Source organism: Anastrepha ludens, chromosome 5 (genome assembly GCF_028408465.1).
Source record: "Anastrepha ludens isolate Willacy chromosome 5, idAnaLude1.1, whole genome shotgun sequence".
Classification (NCBI taxonomy): domain Eukaryota; kingdom Metazoa; phylum Arthropoda; class Insecta; order Diptera; family Tephritidae; genus Anastrepha; species Anastrepha ludens.
In genome coordinates, this window is record NC_071501.1 from 105,499,993 (window position 1) to 105,511,793 (window position 11,801).

At 38.2% G+C, this 11,801-nt stretch overlaps 1 protein-coding gene across 2 annotated transcripts in view; it reads left to right on the forward strand.

The window, feature by feature from the left end:
* Positions 1-9,626, forward strand: part of LOC128865252 (putative inorganic phosphate cotransporter) — a 52,782-nt gene extending 43,156 nt beyond the window's left edge. For both annotated transcript variants that reach the window (XM_054105394.1, XM_054105395.1), the window contains exons 3-7: positions 3,925-4,106; positions 4,252-4,698; positions 4,775-5,159; positions 5,228-5,466; positions 8,579-9,626. In XM_054105394.1, coding sequence (XP_053961369.1) covers positions 3,925-4,106; positions 4,252-4,698; positions 4,775-5,159; positions 5,228-5,466; positions 8,579-8,791 — 1,466 coding nt within the window. In that variant the 3' untranslated portion in view covers positions 8,792-9,626. The remainder of the gene's footprint in view (positions 1-3,924; positions 4,107-4,251; positions 4,699-4,774; positions 5,160-5,227; positions 5,467-8,578) is intronic.
* The last annotated feature ends 2,175 nt before the right edge of the window (positions 9,627-11,801 follow it).

Here is an 11,801-nt window from a genome sequence, read left to right on the forward strand (position 1 = left end):
TAGTTCTCTTGGTGTTGGTGTTGTTGGTGATAATGATGGATGCTAGGTAGACAAAGCCCCTGACTATGCCGAAGTCGTATTTGTCAATCGCAACCTGCTGTCTAATGCGCGTAGACTTTTTGGTTCTTGACACAAGGTACTTTGTCTTGCCTTCGCTTACCACAAAACTCACTCGACGGAATTCTTTTTCAAGTATTATTTAACTGCGCACAAAATATAATTTTACATTCACTGCAGCAAGTAATGGCCCCATAGGTGGTGATTGGCAACGGTTCGGAATAAAGCTAAATTTTAAATTAAATTAAATTTACACCTTTTTTGCTTATTAGAATTCCGTACTTACACTAAAACTAAACGTTTTTGTGCAATTATCGTCCCCAAATAATTATAAGAAATTGCTGAAAATACAGCTATTTGTGCCGTCTGAGTAATTTGCCAAATGTGAAATGAGTGATTTTTAAACATTCTATTGTACATTCTACTTTATGTATTTTTTATAGGTTGACTGATATTTTTATTTATTCGTTGCCTAACTATGTTTTTTTATATACATATATATTTTTTTGTTATTGTTAATTCGATAATTTCTTGTGAGCTGCTAGCGTCGATTGTGTGATTGCTGCACACTTCATTAAATTTAATATGAAATGATTTTGATTACGTGTGCCCATGCATGAACAGTAGCTGACGTACAAATTCAGACAAATTTTATGGCGCACATTTTTTTAAAGTAAATGCGAATGAGATATTATTTAGTTATTAAAACTAAACTCGCTAAATTTTGAAGAACAAAAAAAAACAAAATACTAGCTTAAAAAATTTTTGTTGCATACAATTTAATCTTTTCGTTTGAAATAGTTCTTTTTATAAAGACTTTCCGGTTTATTTAATTATTTATTTGAGTCTATACTTATGAAACCCTACAGACTAGAGGAACAGTCTCTTCAACTCCAATCTGGGCGTTGGCATATAGCAGCATATGGTGTTAACTACCCCTCTAGGGCGTTAACTAGCACGGTTATGTGTCAGCGATCTCAATTCGTTCCATTTTAGGCCAAGAGATTCCATTTCTGCATCTGTAGAGCACCGACAGGTGGTACGCGGTCTGCCAATTCCTCAACAGGCTTGCTGAAAAGAATTCCAGCGCGGGGCCTGTTTAGCAACGCTGTTGTTGTAGCAGCTTATTATATCCTGTCAGTGCAATGTAATTACCGGTCGCCTTTGTCTAACTCATCTAACAGTACACCCAGGAAATGAGAAGGCGTCACAAGGCAGCTTTGTTTTCAATAGGTGGTCTCCGATAACCGATAATCAGAGGTCGGGAGTTTAGGAAGGTTGTAAGTGTCTGCCGATGAATGTTGTATAGCGTTTGTCTGTATACTGTCCGGTCCAGTAGTTGTAAATTTGCTCTTCTCAGCGTGTGGTCGAGCCACTGCTATTTCCGTTGCCGTATTTTGGCTGCTACATTCACCTGTGAGGCTTTCCTTAACAAAGTTAGGATTAGTTATTGTGCGCGGCCATAAGATTCGCAAGATGTGCCGAAGACAGCGGTTGAAAATTGTTTGTAGTGCATGCGTGGAATAAATCGGATTCCAGGCGATTAAGGCATATTCCAACTTTGACCAAATTAGAAAATTTTAAAGTGTTTTTCTAGTATAGGGATCTTTGAAGCCCATATCATGGCGCCGCAGAAGAGCTAAGTTAGAACTGGTATGCGGTATAATAAAGCTAATATAATTAACGAAGGAAGAAAATAAATCAAAAACCACTCGAGGTCTAAGGCTTCAAGCACTTCGTTTTTCGCTTATTTGCTCCAAAGTTTCATAATCCAAAAAAGAAAATTGTTTTTAGATAAGTATGCAAAAATGGGCAGCAGTTCTGCTTTTAAGCGTTGTAAAAAATTGGTTCATTTGTTAATAGATCCCCTTGGGTTCATTTAAAATCTGAGACACATCATGCACTTGTTTGCCCCAGGAGCGAGTGACGTGTTTTGGTTTTATAAATTTATTTTTGCGCTGCAATTCTAATTACCTGAAGTCATCTAATATGTCACTAATATTTTCGAAATAAATGAAATAGAAATAAAATGTCCTGCTTTTACATGCTTGCTTGGAGGAGAAGCAACCAAAAATAAAATCATGTGGAACGTATTCAAGGTGTTAGCAGCATCTCATTAGTTGAAAATTTACTTTTACTTGGGGAGACTCAATAAATGGAAAGCTGCTTTGAAAGCATTTTTCCCCACTTTCCGAGCTGCGACGTTCGTCCAGCAAACAAGCGATTCGTGCGTATTCATTGCGGCCGAAAGCAACAACACCTGCAAATGATTTGTCCGCCAATCAACTTTTTTTTTATATCTCTTTCCTTTTGACCAATTCTCCGTGCTGTCGTTGTTTTTACTCGTAAATTCGCATGTAAGTGAAACATTAGTACTCTCAAGTGCAGTAGTTGGATATTTCACAACATACTCGCATACCGGCTTAATAGCCCAGCAAATTCATTAGTGTGGTCCATATCCCAACCCATTGTTATACATATACTTATATGTATGTATGTATGTTGAGTCGTTCCCTTTGGTAAGTATTTCGTATCAGCGATATCGTCGTCAATACTGGAACTATCCTCTTCATATATAATATTAGCTGACTGATAAGAAAGCTAAAAGAAATACCTAATTAGGCATTGAAAGCCAGCCATAAATTGCTATAGAATTTCAAATCGGCTTAGTTAATTGCCATGTTTATAACGTTGTTAAAATAATTGTTTTTATTATACTTATGTATAATGGCCGCTAAGTTCTATAAAGATTAGACCTATCACCGATGCTTCCAAATTTTAATTGCCAGCGCCCGCCAGCTATCTTTATTGAATTCTGATTAGAAAATCGTTTATAAAAAACGTTCAGCAGAATTTGAAAATATTACATACCAATTTACACTATTTTACAAATTCTTGGCTTTTCTTGTTTGCCTTGAAACGCCACTATTACCTAGTTCGAAAATAGTATTCAAGGTGGCACAAAATTAATCACTCTATTGGAAGATTTAAAATTTTTGCAAATGGCGTGCAAGACAACCGATGGAGCGCGTTAAGATTGAAATAAAGATTACTCAGAATCACTTTTTAGTAAAAAAGTTATTAAAAAACGAAATAATATGATAACTAAAACTTAGTAGAAAAAACCTGAGAGTACTGGTGGGTGTAATCACAGGGCACAACGCCTGTGGCTACCATGGGAATCATTGGCGACCCCATATGACTATCCTATCTTGAGAATGAGGCCCCGCATAGCGTTTTCTCTGTAGCTGTCCGGCTTTTTCTAGAATTAGACTTAGGCCGTTGTGGTGCGATAAAGTTCATACTCTTCCTCTTCCGGATCTCTTAAGATTCATCAATGCATTCAAAAGATTCGCGGAAGAGTGACCTCAAACCCCGTCTTGCCACCAATACTGTATCTATCCTGTCTCTCTATTCCACTGTAATCTATCCGGGTGTATTACAATGGTCTTTCTGACTGAGTGTTTGGACTTCTCCAACCCTCCCAAATCTAATCATTTCTAATCTAACAATCAATGTCCCCTCTTATGGAAAGCAAACCCGTCCGAGTTTTAGTGTTAACCACTGTTTATACATGTGTATACATACACCACGAAATCTAGGAGGTTAGCGTGTGATCTGCGCAAATCAGACTTGGCGTGTCATCAGTGCGACAAATTAAGATGTACAGGCAATTTTAATCGGAAATAAAACGAGAGTCTATTAATTTAATTTATTAGCAGTAAAATTTAGTTGTAATAGAATTTAATAAAATTGCAAGCACATTAAATCTATTATACTGTTTTTTTTTTTGTTCAATTTTTAATTTTAATGTATATTTTAATTAAAATTGACTAATTCGATTTCCTTTTACTTTCTTCATTTAAGTTTTCTTTGTGCCACAGCGCGTGATCCTCTCGATCATGGGCTTCTTCGCCATGCTTAACGCATATACGATGCGTGTTTCTTTGTCGGTGGCTATTACCGAGCTGGTGGTGAAGAAGAATCAGACAGATGATGGCAGTGATGTGGCCATATGTGCAGCCGATAGCATAGATTCAGGATCAAGCGTAAGTTTTCAGTCAAACAGTTTTTCACTCCATCAACAAAATTTTATTAATTTTTACACTCTCACTCATTTCCTATCTCTCTCTCTCTCTCTCTCTCTCTCTCTCTCTCTCTCTCTCTCTCTCTACTCTTCACTCTTAATTACAGTCTAGCGGTATATACGAGTGGTCGGAGGAATTACAGGGTTACATCCTATCATCCTTCTACATTGGTTACATCGTGACGCATATACCTGGTGGTCTATTGGCTGAGAAATTTGGTGGTAAATGGACGCTCAGTCTGGGTATACTTTCAACGGCATTCTTCACCGTGATTACGCCACTTGCCATTATTCATGGTGGCGCCAATTGGCTCATCGTTGTGCGTATTTTGATGGGTATTGGTGAGGGTACCACTTTCCCGGCATTGAGTGTACTCTTGGCCCAATGGGTACCGGTGAAGGAGCGCGGCAAATTGGGTGCACTCGTATTGGGTGGTGGACAAGTGGGCACAATTTTGGGTAATCTTATATCTGGTCTATTGCTAGATGCTTACGACTGGCCTGTGGTATTTTACTTCTTCGGTGGCATCGGCATTATATGGTTCATTATCTTCGTAAGTGAAAAAAAAAAACAAATATAATAAAAACCGGACAAAAATTATTTGTAATTGCTTCACTTCTTCACTTCAGACATTCCTCTGCTACAGCGATCCGACAACACATCCATTCATTAAGCCCAGCGAGAAGGAATATCTTACCAAGCATATGGGTACAATTGGACGCAACAAGAATCTGCCACCCACACCATGGAAAGCTATATTGACCAGTTTGCCAATGTGGGCATTGATTTCTGCACAAATCGGTCACGATTGGGGCTTCTATATTATGGTTACAGATTTGCCCAAATACATGTCCGACGTTTTGCGATTCTCCATCAAATCTAACGGTCTATACTCTTCGCTGCCATACGCCATGATGTGGCTCTTTTCACTGGGTTCAGGCTTCGTTGGTGATGTGTTGATTACACGCAAGATTATGAGCATCACGAACGTACGTAAAATGATGACTGGTTTAGGTAAGTGTAAACATCCTTTTGTTTGATAGAACTTAAAGATATGTATTCAAACCATTTCTTTCATGCAGCTGCCTTTGGTCCAGCGATCTTTATGGTTGCCGCTTCATACGCTGGTTGTGATCGTGTCACAGTCGTCATACTTTTCACCATTGCCATGGGTCTCATGGGCGCTTTCTATGCGGGTATGAAGCTGACACCACTTGACTTGAGCCCCAACTATGCGGGTACATTGATGGCGATCACCAATGGTATTGGTGCGGTTACGGGTGTGATTTCGCCATCCTTGGTGGGCTTGATGACACCAAATGTAAGTTTCTACAAGAGAAGGGGTTACTTTTCTACGAAAAACGGGTATATAAAGTTCGCCTTGCGTCAGTTAGAAAGCAGAGAGTTAAACTCAAAAGATAGCTAAATAAATTAAGTTTACTATAGCGCTAAGCTCAAGGACTAGAGATTCTGCGTCGAACAAAAGCTGGGGGGTGTGGGCTGTGCAGCATTCTATCGGCTGCTGTAGCTGCTGTAACAGTATAACACAATTTCCATACATTTTTGAAGAATGCCAGCGGAGCGACAGTCCTTAGAAAGTATCGTGACAAGTAACTGAGCTTAATTTTCGACGATAGCAGTCTAACTTCGGTCAAATATAGGTATTTTGGGTAAAATCAATTTCGCCTGGTGCTGTGTTTTTGTCGATAGGTGTCATAAAATAGAATGTAGAGGCCAATGACCAACATGTGTACGTATTTGCAAGCAAACTAGTACCTCTATGTGGGAGCTTACTTTGGGTAGTTTCATTCACACCTGGATGGATCTAAGTGCATATCCCGATTGAGTTGAAGAAATTTCTTAGACATTCCCATGCCAAGGGAATTAGAAGTATGTTAGATGAAAGTGTGAGATGAGAAGAGTTAGAAAAATGTTAGATGAACACGATTTTAGTGCTGAATGTAGAATGGAATATTTGCCAAACAAAAACCAAACGACAAACAAAGCAGATATACGAGACCTGCCGTTTATATTTGGCGCCCAATAATGAAAACACATGAAAGGAATATTGAAAATGGCTTTACTGTTTTTCAAAATATTCCCTTTGGAGGTTAATACACTTCTGCATTCGCTTGAACCAGTTTTCAAGGCACTTTTGCCACTCAGAAGGGGGTACCTTCAAAGCGAGCTGTTTAAAGGCCTCGTCAGCTTCTTCAGGTGTTGAAAAACGTTAACCTCACAAGTTTTTTCCAAACTGTTCTGTCGTTTGCATGGGCCTTAATCTCGTTCCAACTTAGCTGGAAATTCTTCACTCGATTTCCAGCTGCCTACTCCAGGCATGAGCTGGTCTTCCTCTACGGCTGCTGCCTTGTGTATTTCATGTAATTACTCGCTCAGCAATTTCGTCGGCTGGTTAGCGTAGCGTATGACCAATCCAATTCCTTTTACCTTGTATAATTTCTGTATTGATCGGTTGCTGTTGTCTCAAGTGCACAGGTTGCCATTTCATTTTTGATGTTCGGCAAAAAAAAAATCATTAAGAGCTAAACGGCTCTGTAAAACGGCTGACCCATTGATTCGAACCCTTGTTTACTCAAAAAATCTCTTTTGTGAGCCGATACGCGAGATCTCGAACTTTCTTGGTGAAGGAAGGAGCGTCTTCTGCGATTGATTTTCCTTAATTCTGCGAAAACTTCTGGCAAACAAATGATTGCATATCACTCAGAGTTGACTATTTGAGGTTTATTTAGTGGTGCAGATGGTACCATATGTCCCGCTAGGGATGCAATGAAACAATGATGATGATAATGATAGTTTGCGCGTGATAAGATTTTCCGAAAAACCAGTCGACCATTTGCTTTGAGTTGCTTCCTCTGCGAAGAACTTTTGTTGGATTAAGCTCGTCTTCGAGCACACATACTGTCGATTGCTCTTTTTTTGCCGGCTCATATGCATTGATGGAAGATTCATCACCTCATCACCTGTTACGATGTCATAGACGTACTTTAAACAACCGCGGCTGAATTTCTTCAAGATTTCTTTACACAAACCGACACGAGTTTTTTTTTGGGCAATTGTCAAATTGTGCGGTATGCACAAAGAACAAATCTTCTTGACGACCAAATGTTCTTGCAATTTTTAATGCTTCCTAGTCCCACTAATGCCCAAGCCACCCTCTATCTCGCGATATGTCACATGACGACCTTGCGTTATTAATTTACGCTCAGCATCGACTGTTTCTGGCACAACAACCGTTTTTGGACAGCCTTCACGAAATTCATCCGGCAAGGATCGACAGTCATATTGGAACTCGTTCTACTAGCGCTTCACAGTGGCTAAGTATGGTGTTTTAAATCCAAAAATCGCAATAAGTTGATCGATGCACTCCTGACTCGATAATTCAGGTAGAATATCGTAATAAATCATCGCAAAAAAATTTTCATGACCTAATTCCAACTTTTGGACGAAATGAATTTTTCATTAGCATTAACCGTGTGGACCACTGGAATACATTATTTGTGCAGATTCATTTTAGCCAAATCAACCTTCACTTCCTTTTTGACTTTTCCAACTGCGATTTTTTGTAATCTGGATCATCTCTATGCTTCCATTCAGCACTTTGACGTTTGGTTTCAGGATCGTATTGAAGGCTTCACTTTTCGTCACTTGTTACAATATTTTTGCGTTTGCTTGAATCCTTTTTGTCCCCTTACACAAATTCTTGGAACTTTGAATTCGAATTCATGTGCATGTCGACATTATTTCGAAAACTGGGAACCTATTAAAAATAGTTTATTGACCTCGGATAATTATTTTTTTCAATTTGAGTCTGCAATACATAGAGGCCTGAGAAATTCTAGTTTGGGGGAAAAAAAATTATTTTTACGTAAACTTTTTGCGCAAATGATTTACAACTGTTTTATAGCCGAAATTTAGCTCCTGATTTCCCTCCCCGGTCAATTTCCATTATTTCTGTGATTTTATCGACATTTTCAACATTTACGACAGTTTTCCCTAACATCAAAATTGCCTGAACGGAATCGACGAAACCAAAATTGCATGAAATTAGCTGTTACAGCATCGGAACCATAAACACCATTCACAATTTCAGCTCATATGGCTTGTTTTGCATTTTCACCTTTATCAAAGGAAAACTGTAAAATACACCGAATTTCCTCCTTGTTGACTCGCATTGTTAACACCCTGTAACTCACAAGTGAATTTTTTTTAGTGTAGAATGTCACCTTGACAACGAGCTGAAACTTTAAATTGTTTGATCGGTACTTTACGAGATATCGATCACAACAGCCATCTACCGAGAAAATAATTGATTTCTTTTCCCCCAAACTATTATAAGAACGATTTTACTATTAACCCGTTTTTTTATATTTTTTATCATCCACTGTTATTCATTTAATATTTTAATTCCTCAGGCTACACTGCTCGAATGGCGTCTCGTGTTCTGGGTTGCCTTCGGTGTTCTCGTCGTCACCGCCTTTGTCTATGTTATCTGGGCGTCGGGTGAAGTGCAGCATTTCAACGATCCACCACAAAAGATTGATTTCGAAGCTGCAGAGAAGGAGAAAACAGCTGATGGCGCAAATAACGAACGTTATGAAGCGCAAGAGAAAACCGATAAGCTGTGAAGACTGTAAATATTGTGCACGTGCGCTGCTGTCTAGCGTCAAGTGATTTGTTGCTAGCCAAACGAAAACACGTGGATGCCGAAAAGCTGCCTGCTCATCTGTGGATGAAAAGAAAGAATTTAGAAACAAACAAAGAAAAACAAAAGCAGATTCTAAAGTATTTATTGTAATAATAATTTAAGCGGAAAAAAAACACAACCAAACAACAAGACAACGGAACTTAAAATAAGGCAAAAACAATTAGGGAAATATATATACATGTGTGTGTACGTATGTTATTGAAAATTACAAACAAATAATTAATTGTTTTTCTTTTATCGAACGATACAAATTCCTTGTTTTTGCTAAGTTGTTTAGTGTACACCCAAAGATACATTTAGCTATATGTGTATGTATGTATATGTAGTTGATTAAATAATATAATCGTTATTAATTGTTTTGCATATTTTCCTTATTTGATTTAGTGAATAATGTATGTATTTAGTAACGGTATTGCACTTAACGCTTGTAAACAAAAAAAACAGTACTGCGTTTCCCCTTGTGATTGCACTTTACTCGCATTGCGGCTATTTTTTTTTAATATTTTGTTTTTTTAATATTTACTAAAAACAAAAAAGAAAATTATACGCATTAATGCACATACGTATGTATGTATATTTACATTTTAATAAGCAATAAAAGAGTGTACAAGATCAAAAAAATAAGGCCAAAAAAATGGTTTTCCATGTGCGTGCGCACTTAAGATCCATACTTATGCTATTGCATAAATGCACTGTCACATGCAAATAACAACAACTAAAAAATTAAAATAAAAATAAATTAATATTAAAAAAAACCAAGATAAAATGCTGATATGCATGAGATGTAAATGATGGAATTTTTCCTAGTATGTTCTGATTAATTAATTATTAATTTCCAATAACTCCCCTTGCATATTTGAGTATTTCATATCCGCGTTTAGTACTGTCGCCGTAAGCAGATGCACACGAACTTAACTGTGACTGTGACTTTAATTGTAAATTCTTTCAATTACATATAAGCCATATACTATGTAGAGAAACACCCACATACCCACATACCTATATTTTATTGAAAATAGAACTAAAATTGCTGTAAATACTAAAAGTACTGGCAGGACCTAGTGAACTGCTTCAACAACACTAACAGCACCCAATTTACCTTGATATCCACTGGTGCGAATTTTTAATTACATACGCATACATATATGAATGTATGTGCATATGTACATGTGTATGTGTGTATATATGCATACGTTACGGTTATACTGCTGCCGTAGAGTGCGTACGAGTGCATGTATACATACATACATACATACCTAGGCATACATATTATATAATATTAATGACAATATTACACTGAAATTGATATGTGCATTGTTATGTAGTTGTAATTAATATTACTTATAAAATATTAATTGTAAAGTTATGCGAATTTAATTTCAATAAAACGATAAACAAAATAATCTAAAATGTTCCTGTCGAAAGAGTAAATACATTAGATATCTTAATTGCCTGCTCCACAAAAACTGGGATGTCTCAACAGAAATAAGAAAAATGCAAGGCGGAAACATAAGGCAGTGTAGTAAAAAAAAATTAATATTTTACTTTTAAATTGTGTAATTGCTTACATTGCTTACAAGATAAATAAAAATCAACATACATAGATTGATTTGTGATTACAGTCCCGTAAGGTGCTGTCCCAATGCAGGCTGGCTTTGCTTGCTGCACTTGTTTTGCGTGGATTTGAAAACTTGTATCGCCAAATGGGCGCTTTGCACGCTGTCATAACAATCAGATGATTCGTAAAAGGAAAAAGGAAACAGCGATGTTAGTCACATTCAACAATACATAACATAAAGGGTGTTTTTTTAGAGGTTAGGTTTTCAAGTTGGCACTACTTTTTTCGTAGATAGTCTTTTTGACAGCTGTCACTTTATTTATGCTCAGTTTGGTTTGCCATTTCATAATAAATAGACTTACACCTGAACAACGTTTGCAAATCGTGCAAATTTATTACGAAAATAATGGTTCGGTTCGCCCGACGCATCGCGCGCTGCGTCCAATATTCGGTCGGCATAATCGTCCATCAGAGTCACTAATTCGATTAACCATGGATCGGTTTCGCACCACGTTTGCTCTAGTGGATAATACGCATCCTCAGTGACGTCGTACAGTGCGCACCGAAGACGCTATTGCTGCTGTGGAGCAGAGTATCGAAGAAGACCCGAATGAGTCCATCCGTCATCGCGCGCAGCAATTGGAGATGTGCCCATCCACTTTATGGAAGATTTTGCGGAAGGATCTTGGTTTGCGGGCTTACAAAATCCAACTCGTGCAAGAATTGAAGCCGAACGACCATCAAGCGCGTCGCACGTTCGGTGAATGGGCCCAAAACGAGATGGCCACCGATCCCGATTTTCACAAGAAAATTTTGTTCAGCGATGAAGTTCACTTTTGGTTGAATGGGTATGCCAATAAGCAAAATTGTCGCATTTGGAGTGAACATAATCCACAAGCCATTGCTGAGACGCCGTTACATCCTCAAAAAGTCACTGTTTGGTGTGCTCTATGGGCAGAGGGAATCATTGGTCCATATTTCTTTAAAAATGAAGCCGGCCATAATGTTACAGTCAATGGAGAGCGCTATAGAGCCATGATTAATGACTTTTTCGTGCCTGAATTGGACGATGTTGATGTGGACGACCTTTGGTTCCAACAAGACGGCGCTACATGCCATACAGCCAACGCAACAATCGAATTATTGAAGGAAACTTTTGGTGAGCGCATTATCTCGCGCCGTGGACCTGTGGCGTGGCCTCCAAGATTGTGCGATATAACACCGCTGGACTATTTCTTGTGGGGCTATGTGAAGTCGCTTGTCTACGCAGATAAGCCCGAGACGATTGACGTCTTGGAAGAGAATATTCGGCGCGTTATTGCTGACATACGGCCCCTATTGCTGCAAAAAGTGGTCGAAAATTGGGCCTCTC